Source organism: Hyla sarda, chromosome 4, assembly GCF_029499605.1.
Source record: "Hyla sarda isolate aHylSar1 chromosome 4, aHylSar1.hap1, whole genome shotgun sequence".
Lineage (NCBI taxonomy): Eukaryota > Metazoa > Chordata > Amphibia > Anura > Hylidae > Hyla > Hyla sarda.
This window is the reverse complement of record NC_079192.1, coordinates 346,188,024-346,208,362: the sequence shown is the minus strand read 5'-3', so window position 1 is coordinate 346,208,362 and position 20,339 is coordinate 346,188,024. Positions and strand designations below refer to the sequence as shown.

General features: G+C 44.3%; 1 protein-coding gene across 2 annotated transcripts in view; it reads left to right on the top strand.

Moving 5' to 3' along the window:
- The window catches only part of FGF18 (fibroblast growth factor 18), a 418,112-nt gene that overhangs the window by 353,655 nt on the left and 44,118 nt on the right, over positions 1–20,339 (top strand). For both annotated transcript variants that reach the window (XM_056516555.1, XM_056516554.1), the window contains one exon: positions 1,472–1,578. In XM_056516555.1, the coding sequence (XP_056372530.1) occupies positions 1,472–1,578 (107 nt within the window). The remainder of the gene's footprint in view (positions 1–1,471; positions 1,579–20,339) is intronic.

The window sequence follows — 20,339 nt, the reverse complement described above, 5'->3', positions numbered from 1 at the left end:
ACTGGGTCCAATTCTTTTCAATATGTTTGGAGTAGAATTTCAATATTTGTAGAGGACACTAAAAAGGTAAGGTCATTACCACAGAGGAGGATAATATAATATTAAAGATGGATCTGGGGAAGTGGGAGGGTTGGGCACAGACATGGCAAATTAAATTAAATATGGATACATGCACAATTATGGGCTAAATAATAAGACATTAGGTAAAACTTCTACCGAAAAGGACTGGGGAATAGCAGAGTTCAGTTAGCCCAACTTTAGTGATCAGTGCCAGGCAGCGGCTGCCAAGGCTAACAACATCATGGTATGTATCAAGAGAGGCATAGAGGCTTGTGACAGGAACATAGTTTTGCCTCTTTATAAATCATTAGTCAGACCTCACATGGAGTATTGTGTCCAATTATCGGCACCTGTATATAAGAAGGACATGGCTGAACTGAAGAGGGTGCAGAGGAGGGCAACAAAGGTAATTAATGGTATGGGAGGATTGCAGGACATGGGGCTCCTCTATATCTAGAGGAAAGAAGGTTTCACCATCATCACAAACAGAGATTCTTTACTGTAAAAGCAATGAGACTGTGGAACTCTCTGCCACATGATGTTGTGATGTCTGACTCAATAAACAAGTTCAAGAGGGGCCTGGATGTATTACTGGAAAAATATCATATTAAAGGTTACGGATACTAGACTTATGTAGCTAGAACGTTGATCCAGGGATTATTTCTGATCGCCATTTCGGAGCTGGAAAGGAAATTTTCCTCTGTCATAGGCCAGTTGGCATCAGCCTCATCGGGAATTTTTTTGCCTTCCTCTGGATCAACACAGTAGGGTTTTAGGTTGAACTTGATGGACTTTTGTGTTTTTTTTAACCTTACAAACTATGTTAACATGTATGTTACTATTACAGTTTGTAATACACTGAGGACCCAGCACCACTGTGGCCAAGGAAGGTTGCCCCTGGGTCGCTGCCCCTGACATTAAATTATGCAATGCTGAAGACAGGAAGGTAACGTGATAGAGCAGAAAACTCTATCTTCTCGTGAATACCTATAAAAAATCGACAGCATGGACCACTGATATTCAGAGCAGCAAATTATAAACTGTAATAAATTAATAGTCATTCAGAAAAATATTTATAGTGTACATTACGGCCCTATAATCTTTTATCATTTTAAATTAAAGTACCCGAAGTGAGCTGCCATGCATGCTGTACTGTAATGCAGGAGCAGGGAGTCCAGGAATTAATAAGACTCCCTGCTCCTGTGAACGTTTGTTGTGAGTTATGGCAGATTTGTTGACCCGTTGAAGTTGATGGATAGCAAATCCACAGAGAATTTCACGCACATAAATCAACTGGGTGAAATCTGCTGCTAACTCGCAAGGAGTGTACCCTAACAACAAGTTATATTTTTCTTTTAAATACACAACAATATTGTAGGTAATTTAATCAATATTCTTCTTTCTTTCGAAGCCCAGTTGCTAGTGGAAACTGACACTTTTGGAAGTCAAGTCCGGATAAAAGGAAAAGAAACTGATTTTTACCTTTGTATGAATAGAAAAGGCAAGCTTGTTGGGAAGGTAAGACAATTCATTACAATTAAAGAAAATTGTTATTCAAATAAGATATACCGTATAAATTACTGATACAGTGTTATCACAACTTGCACTGGCATCAGAATGCTTTTGTGTTTCATCCCTGACAGGAAGTTGAAGTTATTTCATTTTGAATGTGGCATTGTCTCTAGCTTCCAAGCTCTTCCCTGTCTCTCAATAACAATATAGCATCCTCTGCTCACTGGATCTTATCTTTGAGCTCAAGCCTCTCCACTTGAGTGTTGTCATTACCTCTGACCAGCTCCTACATCCTCCATCATGTACAGTATGTTACAAAGTGAGTTACTTACATTTGTGTAAATATTTTATTATACATTTTTATGTGACAACACTGAAGAAATGACACTCTGCAGTGTAAAGTGGTGAGTGTACAGCCTATATAACAGTGTTGTGTCTCCTCAAAATAACTAGCCATTATTGTCTAAACCTTGGCTACAAAAGCGAATTCACTCCTAGGTGGAAATGTACAAATTGGGCCCATTTAACCACTTTCCCTCCCTGGTATCATGTTACTCTTTGGTGTTACAAGGTCTCAGGTGTGAATTGGGAGCAGGTGTCTTAAAGTGGGTGTTATAGCTCTCACCCTCTCTAATACTGGTCACTAGAAGGTCAACATCGTACCTCATAGTAAAAAAAAAAAACTGAGGATCTATAAAAAAAAAAAAAAAAAAAAAAATAATTATCTACATAAAGATTGGCCTGGCTATAAGAAGATGGGCAAGACCTTGCAACTGAGCTGCAGCACGGTGGGCAAGACCATAGGACAGGTTCCACTCAGAACAGGCATCATCATGGTGGGCCAAAGAAGTTGGGTTCAAATGCTCAGCACCAAATCCTTAGATTGTATTTTAAAAAGACGTATGAGTGCTGCCAGCACTGCTACAGAGCTGCACACTGCATCAAATTGGTCTGTGTGGTGTTGTCTCAGAAGGAAGCCACTTCCAAAAATAATGCACAAAAAAAGCCTGCAAAAGACAGAGACTGATGACATGGCTCACTGGAATAGCAGTCCATACTTATTTGGTTCAGAAGTGGGTCTTACTTACAGTAAATCATGGTGATAGGAGTGTCATTGTCATGGGCTGCATGAGTGCTGCTGCTACAGTATATAGAGAGAACAATGAATGACATACCATGAACATTTACTATGACATACTGAAGCAGAGCATGATCCCCTCCTTTCAGAGACTGGGCCACAGGATAGTATTCCAATATGATAACGACCCTAAAATACACGCCCCAAGACAACCACTGCCTTGCTATAGAAGCTGAGGGTGATGGACTGGCCAAGCATGTCTCCAGACCTAAGCCTAATTGGGCATCTGTGGGGCTTCCTCAAATTGTGGGTGGAGGAGCGCAAGGTCTCTAACATCCACCAGCTCTGTGATGTCATCATGGAGGAGTGGAAGAGGACTCCAGTGGAAACCTGTGTAACTCTGGTGAACTCCATGCCCAAGACTCTTAAGGCAGTGTTTAAAAATAATGGTGGCCACACAAAATATTGACACTTTGGGCAATTTGGACATTTCTTTTTTGGGGTGTACTCTCTTTTTTTCTCCCAAAGATTAGACATTTATGACTGTGTGTTGAGTTATTTTGAGGGGACAAAACATTAAACACTGTCATATAGGCTATGCAGTCACTACTTTTTTATATTTAAATTTACATTGCTATTTTAATGTTTTCAGTGTTTTTATATGAAAAGATATAATAAAATATTTACAAAAATTTGAGGGGTGTACTCACTTATTTGAGATACTGTACACACACCTGGGTGGGGATCTTGGCAGGAGAGCTGTGGATGGAATGTGCTAATTGACCTTACAAAACGCGTTGTCTCTCTACCTCAATAAACGCTTTTTATGATTTTATTGTGGTCCGGTTTCAGTCCCGTCCACACGCCAGCATGCGCACCCAGATAACCTGTTTTTTCCACGTCTACCAGGACCTCCTCTACTTTGTGATACCGATACATCCAAAGGACATTAGTCCTGGTAAAGGCAGCAGACGCAGAAAATGCTACATGTAGTTTAAGGTGTTGTGCCCTGAGTACAATACCTAAAGGTGAGCAGATTCCCTCTCCTTATTTTTCCATTGTTTAAGATTGTAATACACCAGGGAGCTCTTTCCATGCATTGGACATAGGAGGAAAGTAGGCCCGGTGGGAGGACTGTGATGATAAGCTGAAAGAAAGAAATGCATTATGGGAATTGTAGCACTGAGCAGCTGCTCATTCAGACAGTACTAGACCAAGACCCCCAATACAAATTGATTTTTAGTGATTCCAGAACTGAGGAAGACAGGTAAGCAACACTATATGCTACTGCAGCATTTTTATTTTTTTACCTTATGTCGGAGTACCCCTTTAACTTTTAATCATATCAGATAGAAACCATATACTGCACTACAACAAGTAAGACATTAATATGTTTATACAGCAACAAACATCCCAATATGGGAGTATCTAGATTCCAAAGTTGTCATACCCACAATGCAAACTTATCAAGATCTTACTTACTTACTTGTTCACAACTGCTCTCTCTGCATACCAAGATCAATAATGTGTCCCTGCATTCACCATAGATTCATACAGTATATTTCAAAGACAGCATAGCTATTAGATAATGTTCTATATAGATTACTATATATATAAAAGTCATGCAGTTAGCAAATATTACCACTATACAAAGAGCAAATATTATCATGGTACATATTGCCATAGTGTTACTGAACAAAAACCATTATACCATTATAGCATTATGCAGGGGCCACATAATACTGCCAAACCATGTCCACATAGTGACTACATATTACCATCATCCTGTTACTGAATAAAAATCACTAATGCAGTAGGTCATGACGCCAATATGACGTTATGACCTATGATCACCAAAAATGCAAAATATGTGACCTGATGAATTGCCAAAAATATAAACTATGCAATTAATTTCTCTGGGCGTGACTATTTACCTAGAATTGTTTAGTTCATTGATTAGCGCTTGGTGGTACTTTTGCAACATCATAAGTACTACACATGTATTCTAATAGATGAAGATTTATTGGTTATGGCTAATAAACATACATGAGTAGATAAAAACAATAATGATATGTTTATATCAATCATTAATCAAATGTGATCATATATAAGTATTAGTAAGCATTCTAAGATAATGTTAGTAACTTACATCTACATGGTATTAATTCTTAAAGAGACAGGAACATCTGTAGAACATTAATGAAGTATTCTAAGCTTAGTAGGTGCATTAAAACTACATTACAGAAAATGGTATCAGTTACAACAATGGTTAGTTAATATATAATGGCATTACTATGAGAGAGAAAATTATATAAAGAATGGTCCAATATAAAATATCTGGATATATATTGAATGGAGGTGACTTGTACAAACCCTCCAGCCCCTTCTAACAAACCAGACAAATCATGTAGTACATATTTAAAGAGTACCCCTCATGATCTTGTAAAATTTTACAGTATATTCCTCCCAGTTCACTGCCCCCATCATGATAAACCACCCCCTGCCTTTATTGTTTTTATTTTCTTTAGTTTACTACCTTGATATTGCTTGGTATTTTCTGCTCACTGTCAGATTCACAGACTGCAAAGGGGCGTTCCCCAGCAGGCTGTGACATCATCTGAAGCCATACAGGGGAGAACTTCCTCCCTCACTCTGCTACACACAGCCCAGAGCAGTTAAATGTGTGACATGAGCTATGATTGGTTAAGGCTGCACCCCCCCCACCCCCCCAGCACTCCAGACTGCATTTCCTGATTTTGGACTTCTGCCAGGCCAGCATGAGTCCAAAGTCTGTGCAAGAGATGAGGGGAAATGTGCTCTGGACAAGTAGGGAGACACCTAGTGTCAGCTTTTTTAAACACAAATAAAACATAGAAAACTTTTTTTTTTTTAAATCAAAGTACGAAAGATTTCGTATTTACCATAAGGAGTGGAATAGCAATTTTTTTTTTTAATGACAGTGCCCATTTAAGAACAGATATAAAATATGTGGTACTAAATTTGGAGGAAATATCTGGACCATATCTCTTTTTTGACACACTTAATTTGGAGGAATGCTTGAATAAGTTTCCTTGTGGATATATTTTTATTTAGATCAAATTAGTTGGTGGAGGATCAGAGACTATGCTATAGGCACTTATATAATGCACTGAGATGCATGACCCATGCCCGTCCTCTGCAGAAGAAGGGAACGTGGACGGTATCCTAGACCCTATTACAATCTCATCCTGGAGATTTTTAGAGATTATCCACTAGAGATTAATCCATTAGAGATTCATTTGATATTATTCCATCCACGTCAAAGGATCACAATCAAATGAGAACTAGAATGCTACCAGATATATGTGAGGCCTCTAACTTTAAATAATGGGGGAAGAAGGACCATTGTATACTTACTATACAGTCGTATTGCTGCATCTGACAGGACCTCTCTGGCTTCTCATGGCATTGCCTCTCAAGTAACTTCCAGGGGAAGGCTTATTAACTATGCCTGGCCTCTGCTCTTCCATACGCCTCCCCCCTTTTCTAGAAGTCTATTATTATTATTACATGAAACCTCTTGGTGATGCCTGATCTCTCATATGCCTCCCTTATTTGTGGCCTAGGGATATTTTTAAAGGGCTTATCCACCATATGGTGATTTTAGTATGTGCCTCGCAGACAGTAATGGACATGCTTAGGAAGGATCTGCGCTTATCTTTAGGCTAAATAGCTATGTTGTGAGAGTATGATAACACTGTGGCTAGCTTTTAGTGAACTGGTATTTCCTTTTTGAGTTTTCTTCTTTGCCTACAAATCCCATAATTCCATTTTCCTCCCTCCCACACATCAGCCACCGCACCCATTGAAAAATAAATGAGCTGCATCCATTCAAAAGACCTGTGGTTTTTAATCAGGGTGCCTACAGCTGTTGCATTACTGCAGATTGATCTCTCTCCCACCAAGTGATCGCTCCACCCATTGAAGCAGACAGGCTCCCTGTCATCAGCTGACTAGTGAGTCAGGTCTCGGCCGCATTGCACCTGGGAAAAATCTGAGACAGCAGTCATTTTGTATGCTGTTAAAAATAAATATTGGGGTGAAAATCACATAAGAATTGTGAGAAAACCATCACACACAGGTATAGACAGTATATCATGAACTGCACTAACTTTACAGCCCCTGTAGCATAGCCAAATAAAAAAAAAATCCTGGAATACCTCTTTAACTGCTGGCTGTCTATGACATATGCCTCTGGTTATTAAACTCTTGATCAATAGGGACACAGGCAGCCCCCCTGAGACAAAGACAATATAATTCCTTCTAGGTGACGCTATAGCACTACATATCATGCCCAGAACCATATCTGATCATTAAGAGGTTAAATAATTTAATACAAAAAAATATAAGAAAAATAGGGAGAGATATGACCCCATAATAACACCTTTGTTTATAGCTAATTTCTCCTTATGAAGGGCATTGTAGCTGAGACCTTTAGAGATACCCCAAACAAAGCTGATATGGTGTTCTGAGAACCTCATTTGTTATTGTGCAGAATTTAATGTTTATCAGAAATTATGTTATTCTTCTATGGCTACATCCAACTCTTTGAATGTATGGAATATTACAGATCTATTAAAGGAGAACTCCAGACCATAAAAATTGTCCCCCATAGTGCCGGCAGTAAAAAAATAAAGATGTACATACCTTCCTCCGCTCCCCCGGGGCCTCCGGTAACCGTCTCCAGTCTCCACCGCAATCCACTTCCTGGTTGCCGGTGGTCGGATGAATCAGCCAATCACCAGCCGCAGCGCAGTCCGACTCGGCCGGCGATAGGCTGAGCGGCCGTGTGACGTTTTCGGCCCCGGCCGCAGGTGCCGGTGTAGTGAAGAATTTTGTGTCCTGAAGCGTTTTCACACTGCCGCTCAGCCTATCGCCGGCCGAGTCGGACTGCGCTGTGGCTGGTGGATTGCGGCAGAGACCGGAGCCGGTTACCGGAGGCCCCGGGGGAGCGGTGGAAGGTATGTACTGTAACGCCGAGCGCTCCGCGTCCCGCTCCTCCCACGGAGCGCTTGCGGCACCCTCTTCATCCTTGCAGCGCCCCGATCAGACTCGCTGATCGGTAGCGCTGCTCTGTGTCCCCTGGAGGGGATGCGATCCGCGCGGCGGGACGTGCCTGCCCGCGGGTCGCATCCCGATCATCTCCCCTGCCCCGTCCTCCGGCTCAGTCCCGGCGCGCGTGGCCCCGCTCTCTAGGGCGCGCGCACGCCGGGTCTCTCAGATTTAAAGGGCCAGTGCACCATTAATTGGTGCCTGGCCCAATCAGTTCCTAATCACTCTCTACACATAAAAACCCACTTCCCCTTCCTTTCCTTGCCGGATCTTGTTGCCCTAGTGCCAGTGAAAGCGTTCCCGTGTGCCTATTGCCGCCTGCCCAGACCTTCTGCTACGTCCGACCTTGCCTTTGCCTAGTCCTTGTGTACCGCGCCTGTCTCAGCAGTCAGTGAGGTTGAGTCGCTATCGGGGGGAACGACCTGGGGGTTACCTGCCGCAGCAAGTCCATCCCGCTTTGCGGCGGGCTCTGGTGAATACCAGTAACCCCTTAGATTCCGTTCCCCTGGTACTGCCCACGCCATCGCGTCACTGACACAGAGGATCCACTCCCGTGTTCTTCCCGCTACCAACCCGAATCCTGACAGTAGAACCGGCCATGGATCCCACTGAGGTGCCGCTGCCGAGTCTTGCTGATCTCACTACCATTGTTGCCCAGCAGTCCCAGCAGATCGCCCAACAAGGACAACAGCTGACGCACTTGACCGCCATGCTACAGCAGCTTCTGCCAGCCCAGCGTCAACCATCTACTCTACCAGTTCCAGCTTCTCCTCCACTCCGAGTTGCTGCAACTACCTCTAGAGCCGCTTGTCTCTTCCGGAGAAATTTGATGGGGACTCTAAGATGTGCCGGGGATTCCTGTCCCAGTGTTCCCTGCACCTTGAAATGATGTCGGACCAGTTCCCCACAGAACGGTCGAAGGTGGCTTTCGTGGTCAGTTTATTATCTGGAAAGGCCTTGTCCTGGGCCACACTGCTGTGGGACCGCAACGATCCTGCCACTGCTTCGGTCCAGTCCTTCTTCTACGAAGTCCGCAGCATCTTCGAGGAGCCAGCCCGGGCTTCCTCGGCAGAGACGGCTCTTCTGAATCTCGTCCAAGGGAACTCTTCAGTGGGCGAATATGCTATCCAGTTCCGCACCCTCGCCTCTGAGCTAGCTTGGAACAATGAGGTCCTCTGCGCGACCTTCAAGAAAGGTTTATCCAGCCACATCAAAGATGTTCTGGACGCACAAGAATTTCCTGCTTCCTTGCCTTAACTAATCCAGTTGGCCACCCGCATTGATATGCGTTTCTCGGAAAGATGTCAGGAGCTCTGCCAAGAAAAGGATCTTGTTCGCACCAGGCGGTTTCCTCGCTTGGGACCTCTCTTCCAGTGTCCTCTGCAACCTACCCCTGTGCCTCCCACCGAGGAGGCTATGCAAGTGGACCGGTCTCGCCTGACCCAAGAAGAGAGGACTCGCCGCAGAAATGGAAATCTGTGCTTGTACTGTGCTAGTACTGAACATTTCCTTAAAGACTGCCCTATTCGCCCTCCGTGTCAGGGAAACGCACGCACCTAGTTAACATGGGAGATGCGTTACTAGGTGTGAATTCCTCCTCTCCACGCCTGACTATTCCAGTGCGGATTTCTCCATCCGCTAACTCCCCCTTCTCTGCGGTGGCCTTCCTGGACTCTGGTTCTGCAGGAAACTTTATTGAAGCCTCGTTCATCAACAGATTTAACATTCCATTTACCCGTCTCATCAAACCCTTCTTCATCTCATCTGTTAATGGAGAGAATCTGGACTGCACCGTGCGTTACCGCACTGCACCCTTGCTCATGACCGTTGGAGTACTCCGTCAAGAAAAAATGTAATTCTTTGTTTTTCCGAATTGTACCTCGGACATTCTGCTTGGCTTGGGGACATTATGTCCTGGGGCGCTTCCTGCAACAAACGTTGCCTTAAGTCAGTACCAGTCAGCCAAGTCCCCATCGCTACTCCATTGCCTGGCCTACCTAAGGCCTTCCAGGACGTTGCTGAAGTCTTTAGTAAAAAGCAAGCGGAGGTCTTGCCACCACATAGACCCTACGACTGTCCTATTGACTTGCTCCCTGGTACCACACTGCCCCGTGGCAGAATTTATCCTCTCTCCGCTCCAGAAACCAAGGCCATGTCTGAATACATTCAGTAAAATCTTAAGAGAGGTTTCATTAGGAAGTCTTCTTCACCAGCCGGAGCGGGGTTCTTCTTCGTTGCTAAGAAGGATGGTTCACTACGCCCCTGCATAGACTATCGTGGTCTCAATAAAATTACTGTAAAGAACCGATACCCTCTGCCTTTCATCTCTGAGCTGTTTGACCGTCTGCGCGGAGCAAAAGTTTTTACAAAACTTGACCTCAGGGGCGCCTATAACCTCATCAGAATTCGTGAGGGAGATCAGTGGAAAACCGCTTTTAACACCAGAGATGGCCACTTCGAATATCTCGTCATGCCATTTGGACTTTGCAATGCCCCTGCAGTCTTTCAAGATTTTGTCAACGAAATCTTTCGGGACTTACTGTATACCTGCATAGTTGTCTACCTGGATGACATCTTAATTTTTTCCTCCAACCTTGAGGAACACCGGCTCCATGTCCGTCAAGTACTCCAGTGCCTTCGTGTAAACCATCTTTACGCCAAATTAGAAAAATGTGGAACGACCTGGGGGGAACGACCTGGGGGTTACCTGCCGCAGCAAGTCCATCCTGCTTTGCGGCGGGCTCTGGTGAATACCAGTAACCCCTTAGATTCCGTTCCCCTGGTACTGCCCACGCCATCGCCTCACTTACACAGAGGATCCACTCCCGTGTTCTTCCCGCTACCAACCTGGATCTTGACATGTACATCTTTATTTTTTTACTGCCGTCAGTATGGGGGACAATTTTTATGGTCTGGAGTTCTCCTTTAAACATGGCTGCTGTTATGTTATTGTGGTGCCATGGGGGTGCAAGGAATACCTGATCACTTCGTGACACAAGGGCACCTTTAGCCTATAACACAGTCCGAGGTTGGAGACAGCTTCTCCTGGGCCAGACACGGGGGGGGGGGGGGGAGGGTAAAGAAACACACTGAAGTTGCATTGCGGATAACTGCCTTTTACTGAGCAGGTTGCAGATGTTAATACAGGCCAACAGTGTAATGCAGAGCAGAGAGGTTGCAGTGTAACCCCTTGGGAGCCCTGTTGCCGTGCTTTTCACCCAATTGAATTGATACTGACTTCATATGAGACTAATGATTTTACAGGTCGCTAGGGTTCTGACAAGGTCCTGTGAATTTCTCCTGTATGGGTGATTTTCCACTGTACGGGGGATCCCTTGTAGACTTGTGCACAAGAAAAATTTTCGTTTTGTTTTTTCGTTTTGGATAACATTTTCGGTTCGGTAATATTTTCGGTTTGATTTTTCGGATACATTCGGTATTCGGGTTTATATTCTCTTTCGGATACATTTGATATTAGGGTACATTCGGGTAAATCTTTTTATTCTTTTTTGGACTTTAGCGATCCAAAAAAATTATGGAGATACCTTTTTATAAAAATTTCGTAGGGTACCATAAAAAAAATTATAAAGAAGATACAGTAGTGATGGAAAAAATTGTATCTAACGAAATGTATCTTTTTTATTATGAAATGTTTATTAATTTTTAAACTGGGATCAATTTATGTGAGCGGGTAAAGCAATTTTTACATTTTTTAGGTAGTACTACTACTCCCAGCATAGAACACACTGTTCCATGATGGGAGTAGTAGTTACCTGTACTAATTGACAGATCGCCGGGGTCGCTTGCGATCCTCTTATATAATGTATAGATGCGGCGGCCGCTCTTCTATGGTCCCCTGCACTGACGTATATATACACCTATTTATATTTCCCTCAGAGCTTTGATTGGCCAGATGGTTCCAGCCAATTACAGCTCTCTGTGAGAAATAGGAATATGTGTATATATACGGCTGTGCAGGGGACCGTAGACGAGCGTAGAAGAGGATCACAGCGGGTGTCAGGAGTGATGCCCGCAGTGATCTTTCCATAACTACAAGTACTACTACTCCCAACATGGAGTACACTCTGCTCCATGCTGGGAGCTGTAGTACCTGCATTAATAGACAGATCGCATCATGTGTCAGAAGTAATGAAAATACGGGGAACCCTTTACGTTTTTTTTATTTAAATAAATAGAATAAAAAACGCATAGGGTTCCCAATATTTTCATTCTCAGCACAATACCAACCAAACAGCAACAGCCTGACGTTACCAGGGTTGGCGAGGACCATTGTTACTGGTCTTCCCCAGCCTAAATAATGCCAGACTGTTACCGCCTAGGCCCAGGAGCGCCATTTTTGACGCTCCGGGCCTGTTGGTACCGGCCTGTTGACACCCGCTGTGATCTGTTTATAACTGCAGGTACTACTGCTCCCAACATGGAGCACACTCTGCTTCATGCCGGTAGCTGTAGTACCTGCATTAATAGACAGATCACAACAGGTGTCAGAAGTGACACCCTCTGCGATCTGTTTATTAATGTAGGTACTACAGCTCCCGGCATGGAGCAGAGTGTGCTCCATGTTGGGAGCAGCAGTGCCTGCAGTTAAAGACAGATCACAGTGGGTGTCACTCCTGACACCCGCTGTGATCGTCCGTCATCCTTCTGAGATGCGGAGCGGCTTTCTTCTGCACCCCGGCCTGTGCACTATACGGCCGGTCAGTGATGTGAATAGAAATTCACATAGCTGATTATTCATATTTCCCACTGAGCGCGGTGATTGGTTGGCACCATCCGGCAAATCACCGCTTTGAGTGGGAAATATGAATCAGTGATGTGAATTTCAATTCACATCACTGGCCGGCCAGAGTGCTTAGCAAAGATGCGAGCGCTGTATAGAGCCACTCCGCATCTCTGCAATATAAAGGACAATCACAATGGATGTCAGGAGTGACACCCAGGGTGATCTGTTTGTTAGTACAGGTACTACAACTCCCAGCATGGAATAGTCTGTACTATGCTGGGAGTAGTAATAGTACCTAAAAAATGTAAAGAATAAAGAAAAAAGTTTTTTAGTTTTTTATTTGGAACCAAACACAATTATTTAAAAAAATGCCAAAGGGGCCAAAAATGCAATTTCCACAAAGGCAAAAACGCCATAAAAAAGAACGCCAGAAAAAAATTTAAATAAAATGCAGGAAAATGCCGTGGTGTTTTTCTTTTTCTTTTTTTTTTATGGTCAGAAAAAAAAACAAGTGGAAACTTATGGATTGTGCATTAAGTGATTTGTTACCAAACTTCCCGCATGAACTTAGTGTGTTTTACCTCTGTAATATTAGCTTCAAGTTTATCCAGATTGTCCATCATTTTATCAAAAAGATTAAAATGTAAAGAACTTCCTCTGTAGTATACAGCAGCTGATAAGTACTGGAAGGATTAAGATTTTTTTTAAATAGTTTAAATAATGCAATTAATATTATTCAATATGTAATTTACAAATCTGTTTAACTTTCTGGCACCAGTTGATTTGAGATTTTTTTTTTTTTACCGGAGTACCCCTTAGTATATAATATATGAGTTTATTAGCTTGGTAGGTCCCCCATTAGGTTAGTGCATACACCTAGTAGGCAGGTAGGTCACCCATTAGGTAGAGTCCTCTATTAGGTAGACAGGTTCACTCATTCGGTAGTTAGGTGTGTCTCCCCAGTAGGTAGGCAGTTCCTCCATTAAATAGGTAAGTTGTCCCCAGTAGGTAGGTCCCCTCTGCATTAATAATGCCTCCATTTGCACCAACATAATAAAAAGCAAAAAACACACTTATTTCCTCTTCATTCCCACACCAAGCAGAAGTGTCTCATTTTCTGTTTTAACGCAGACGGCACAATGGGACACTATCGCATTTTTCTCTGTCCGATCATTTCCCAGCCTCTAGTAGGCTGCAGTCCTTAATAAATCTGGGGTTCTGGGACAAGTTCCCTGATGCCAGCATCCTTCAGCAGTCATACCCTCTCCTGGGCCAGGGAGTTGGTGCTACACTAGCTGAGCACCTACCTTGCCTGCCCATAATCCCAGCCATGCCCTTCAAACATCTCCTGCTGTCAGTTTTTGACACAAATTGGTTCCCGTCAGCTATTTTAGTTCCCATCTTCCACTTCGCCCCGGCCTTCTCCCTCCTGTTAGCTCTGTCTGTACCACTAAGCCCTGTGAGATCCCCCTCCTCCATCTCTTACACTGTGCACATATGGATGATTCAGCCTTGAGCTCATGACTGTGTGTACATTCAATAAAAGTCTCCATGACAACACTGCATCTGACAAAACCAGAAGAGGAAGTGTTGTCATCTAAATCTCTCAGTAATGTAGCCTCAGGTAAAAACCTGTAACCTATAAACCTGTGCATCTCACATTTAACCCTCAAACTCATATCCTATCTAGAAAAGCCTGTATGGAGCTAAATAGAGATGAGCGAACTTTTGAAAAATGTAATTCTGCTGATTCGCCAAATTTATTCACGGTGAATCTATATTAAAAACGGTTATTTCTGGCCTACAGAAAGCCTCAATAGGGGTGTAGAACACTTTGCTTTCTTCTTACACGCATATGGAGTGTGCTGGGGTACTGAAATAATACTGTTATTCAGTATGTCATGCAGATTACAGGCATCGCTTTTAGAATCACTGACACAGAGCGGCACAAGAGCCTGGAGGTGGCATCAGTATAAGGAGGCCATATAGTGGCTGAATGACACAGCTTGGAGGTGTTGGCAGCATGAGGAGACCATATAGTGGCTAAATGACACAGCACGGAGGTGTTGGCAGCATGGGGAGACCATATAGTGCCTGAATGACACAACTTGGATGTGGCTGAAGCATGAGGAGACCATATAGTGGCTGAATGAAACAGCTTGGAGGTGTTGGCAGAATGAGGAGACCATATAGTGGCTGAATGACACAGCGTGGAGATGTTGGCAGCATGAGGAGACCATATAGTGGCTGAATGACACAGTGTGGAGGTGTTGGCAGCATGAGAAGACCATATAGTGGCTAAATGACACAGCGTGGAGATGTTGGCAGCATGAGGAGACCATATAGTGGCTGAATGACACAGCTTGGATGTGCCTGAAGCATGAGGAGACCATATAGTGGCTGAAAGACATAGCGTGGAGGTGTTGGCAGCATGAGGAGACCATATAGTGGCTAAATGACACAGGGTGGAGGTGTTGGCAGCATGAGGAGACCATATAGTGGCTGAATGACAAAGCTTGGATGTGGCTGAAGCATGAGGAGACCATATAGTGGCTGAATAACACAGTGTGGAGGTGTTGGCAGCATGAGGGGACCATATAGTTGCTGAATGACACAGTCTGGAGCTGGCAGCTGCATGAGTAGACACTAGGGCTTTACAATCCCTAAGATTAAAAGATGAACTTTGAAATTTCAAATGAAGATTTACAGTAGCTAGTGCTACCATAAAAATGTTTAGGCCCAGGCCCAGCAGCATCAGTAAACCATATATTGCCTGAATGACACAGCCTGGAGTTGGCTGAAGCATGAAGAGACCATATAGTGTCTGAATGGCACAGCCTGGAGTTGGCAAAAGCATGAGGAGACCATTGAAATTTAAGATTTTTAAATAGAAATTGAAGATTCTGAAATTGAAATTGAGGATTTTGAAATTAAAATTTTAACTCCGATGTTTTAGTGTCCTGGGTCCCGGCGTGTGGGTACAAAGGACCAAATATAACAAGGAGTCACATGGCAGCACAGTGAAAGAGCCTGGAGGTGCCATCAGTATGAAGAGACTGCATAGTGACTGAATGGCTGCCTGGATTTGTGACAGCATGGGGAGAACATATAGTGTCTGAATGGCACAGCCTGGAAGTAGCTGAAGCATGAGGAGACCATATAGTGTGGGAATGGCACAGCCTGGAGGTGGCTGAAGCATGAGGTGTCCATATAGTTTCTGAATGGCACAGCCCGGTGGTGGCTGAAGCATGAGGAGACCATATAGTGGCTAAATGACACAGCGTGGAGGTGTTGGCAGCATGAGGAGACATATAGTTGCTGAATGACTGGTGTTGAGTGCAAATATTCGCAATTCGAATATTTATCACGAATTTCGCATATTCACGAATATAGCACTATATATTTGCAATTACGAATATTCGTAATTTTGTTTTTTCACACAGAACACATCACAGTGATCTCATCCCTCCCTGCTTCCAGCTTGTTGTCTAAAGAAGGCTCCTATACTATTTACTGTATTAGACTGAAGAGCGATTATTCGCGAATATGAGAATATGCGAATATGTGAATATTCGCGAATATGAAGATATTGTCACTATAACTAGATAGGTAATAGATAATATAGATAGATCGGTAGATAGTTATCAACATGCGCATAAAGGCATGCGCATACGCGCATTTACGCAAAGCAAAAATAAACGTGAATATATCAAATAAGCGAATTTCGTGAATATAGGACGAATATTCGTCCATGTATTTGCAAAATATCGCAAATTCGAATATGGCATATGCCGCTCATCACTATGAATGACACAGCCTGGAGCTGGCAGCAGCATGACTAGACACTAGGGCTTCACAATCCCTAAGATTAAAAGATGGATTTTGAAATTTCAATTGAAATTGTATGGTAGCTAGTGCTACCATAAAATGTTTTAGGCCCAGGCCCAGCAGCATCAGTAAACCATATATTGGCTGGATGACCCAGCCTGGAGATGGCTGAAGCATGAGGAGACCATATAGTGGCTAAATGACACAGCGTGGAGGTGTTGGCAGCATGAGGAGACATATAGTTGCTGAATGACAAGTGTTGAATTTTGCATATTTACGAATATAGCACTATATATTTGTAATTACGAATATTCGTAATTTTGTTTTTTCACACAGAACACATCACAGTGATCTCATCCCTCCCTGCTTCCAGCTTGTGGTCTAAAGAAGGCTCCTATACTATTTACTGTATTAGACTGGAGAGCGAATATTCGCGAATATGAGAATATGTGAATATTTGCGAATATTCGCGAATATGAGGATATTGTCACTAAAACTAGATAGGTAATAGATAATATAGATAGATCGGTAGATAGTTATCCGCATGCGTTTAAAGGCATGTGCATACATGCATTTACGCAAAGCGAAAATAAACGCGAATATGTCAAATATGTGAATTTCGTGAATATAGGACGAATATTCGTCCATGTATTTGCAAAATATCGCGAATTTGAATATGGCATATGCCGCTCATCACTATGAATGACACAGCCTGGAGCTGGCAGCAGCATGAGTAGAAACTAGGGCTTCACAATCCCTAAGATTAAAAGATGGATTTTGAAATTTCAATTAAAATTTTATGGTAGCTATATATTGGCTGAATGACCCAGCCTGGAGATGGCTGAAGCATGAGGAGACCATATAGTGGCTGAATGGCACAGCTTAGAGGGAGCTGAAGCATGAGGAGACCGTGTAGTGTCTGAATGGCACAGCCTGGAGGTGGCTGAAGCATCAGGAGACCATATAGTGGCTGAATGGCACAGCCTGGCATTTGTGGCAGCATGAAGAGACCATATAGTGGCTGAATGGCACAGCCTGGAGGTCGAAGAAGCATGAGGAGACCATATAGTGGCTGAATGGCACAGCCTGGAGGTGGCTGAAGCATGAGGAGACCATATAGTGGCTGAATTGCACAGCCTGGAGGTGGCTGAAGCATGAAAAGTCCATATAGTGTCTGAATGGCACAGCCTGGAGTTGGCTGAAGCATGAGAAGAGACCATATAGTGGCTGAATGAGACAGCCTGGAGGTGGAAGCATCAGCAGCATCAGGAGTCCTGAAAGTGACCCGGTGACCGAGTGGTGCGGTGGGTGGCAATACCAGCACCCCGTGATGAAGGTGGGAGAAAAAAGGTTTGATGCAGAGGAATGTTTGTAAGTAGGGAGCAGTGGCTTAAAATCTGTTTGCCACTATCCATATTTGTGAAGTGTTGGTGTTGCACCACGGTCAATCTACTCTCATGCATCAGGCATTGGTGGTTGGAAATACTGGCTTATCCATGCCTGATTCATCTTCACAAAGGTGAGTCTCTCCACATTTTTCGTGGACAGATGAGTTCTCCTTGGGGTGACTATGGCCCCCGCTGCACTAAGCACCCGCTCTGATGGCACACTACTGGCCAGGCAGGACAGCTTTTCCAGGGCGAACTCTGCTAGTTGCTCTGCTAGGATGGACGATGGCGCCAATAGACATCGGCCAACTGACTACATAGGATGCCTCTGTAGTAGGTCACTTTGTCCTCCCTCTCAGTGGGTGTAAAAAAGGCCCCTAATTTGTGGCAGTAGCAAGGGTCCAATAAGGTGGAGATTCAGAAGTCATCCTGCTGCCGAATGGTGACACTACGGCTGTCACTAGGCAAGCAAGTGATCATTAGTGTTGCTCACGAATATTCGCTATGCGAATTTTATTCGCGAATATCGCATATTCGCAAATTCGTGAATATAGCACTATATATTCGTAATTACGAATATTTTTTTTTTTTTTTTACAGTACACATCACAGTGATCATCCCTCTCTGCTTCCAGTTTGTGTGGTGTAAAGAAGGCTCTAATACTACTGTGTGAGACTGGCGTGCGAATTTTCGCACATGCAAAAATTTGCATATGCACATTTTCGCATATGCAAATTTTTTATATGCGAATTTTCACATTTGCGAAAATAAAATGCGAATATTACGAATATGTGAATTTAGCGAATATATGATATTCGTCCATATATTTGCGAAATATCGCAAATTCGAATATGACCTATGCCGCTCAACACTAGTGATCATGCATCGTGCCATTTGTGCAAGTGACTCGGAGGGACTGCCTGCCTCCATCTCCACTGCATACTGCCACGGTGTGTCTGGGTCCTCTGTCTCGCCTCCTTCATAACCCTCTTGCTCCTCTGGCTGTTCTTGCTCCTCCTCTCCTGTCAGATTACTACAAAAACTGCCCATTTGGCGAAACCTAAACTGTGCTCCACTGTACACCTCCTCCTCCTTCAGTTCAGGCCCCACAGAGCTCATGTGGATGTGAGATGTAGGCGCCACGTCGCCAGTGCCCTGACCAGCCATCGTCCCCAACACGTGTTGTAAGAAATGAAGCAGTGGAATGACATTGTTCATCCCGTAATCCTGGCGACTAATAATGTAGCATCCTCAAAGGGCCTGAGCAAATGGCAGGTGTCACGTATAAGCTGCCACTGGTTCACATTGAAGTTACACAGGGGAGTACCCCTTTCCGCTTGGATCATCAAGAAATTGGTGAAGGCTTTTCTCTGTTCGTACAGTTGATCCAACATATGGAGGGTGGAATTCCAACGTGTGGCAACATCACAAATCAGACTATGTTGGGGGATACTGTTCTGACGCTACAGCTCCAGGAGGGTGTGCTTTGCAGTGTACCAGTGGCTGAAGTGCATGCAAAGTTTCCTTCGCATTGTTGGATGTCTTGCAAATGGGGGGAACACTTCAGGAAATGCTTCACAAACAGATTGAACACGAGTGCCATGCAGGGCACATGGCTCAACCATCCCAGTCGCAGTGCATGCAAGATGTTCTTCCCGTTGTCAGTCACCATGGTTCCAATTTCCAGTTTTCGTGGAGCAAGCGATGCCACGATTTCTTCACAAATGACTTTAAGCAGTTCCTCCCCTGTGTGACACCATTCGCCAAGGCAAACCATGTGAAGAACATTGTGACACCGCCGTGCCCTGCACACACAGTATGCTGAAGGGCCACTGAGACTTGGAGGCTGAGGAGGCGGAGTCGCACACTGTCACAGGACCAACAGCCTGAGAGCATGGAGGAGGAAGCAGCGTCACCTGTCCAAGTTGGTGTTGTGGCTGTGCAGGAACCACATTCACCCAGTGAGCCGTAAAGGACATGTACTGTCCCTGACCACAGTTACAGCTCCAGACTTCGGTGCTGCCACTTTGGTACACACCGACAGGCTCAAGGACTGGGGTACCTTCTCTTCCACAAAATTGTGCAGAGCTGGTACTGCCTTCTTCGCAAAGACCTCGGCTCGGCACAAGCCATCAGTTCTCTGAAAGGTGCAGAGTCCACCACTTGAAAAGGGAGTGCCTGCAACACCAGCAACTTGGACAGGAGCACATGGACCACTACCTCGGAGCGACGGTTCTCCCAGGCCGCTTTATGGTGGCAAAGCATATGTTGACGCAGGGCCATGGTGTCAACGTTGGGACCCTGGCAACGCTTCACCTTCTGCTGACATATCTTGCATGTGGCTATGTGAACCTCCTCTGGGTGCTTAATGAAAAACTGCCACACCGCCGATTAGATGATTTTCCCACCAACAGTCCACACTAATTGATTGCTACTGCCGCCGTCTCCAGGAACCTCTGTTCCACTATCTCCCGGGAAGGTAGGCTGCCACGAAGCAGGTGATCTCCACGGGCACGTTTGGCTCCAGAATTTCAACGTCTTCCACCATGCTGACTGCCAACCATGCTACCACCTTGCTGGCTCAGCTGCTGCATTCAACTCTCTTCTCCTGATGATGAAGCCCCTTCTGCACCCGGCT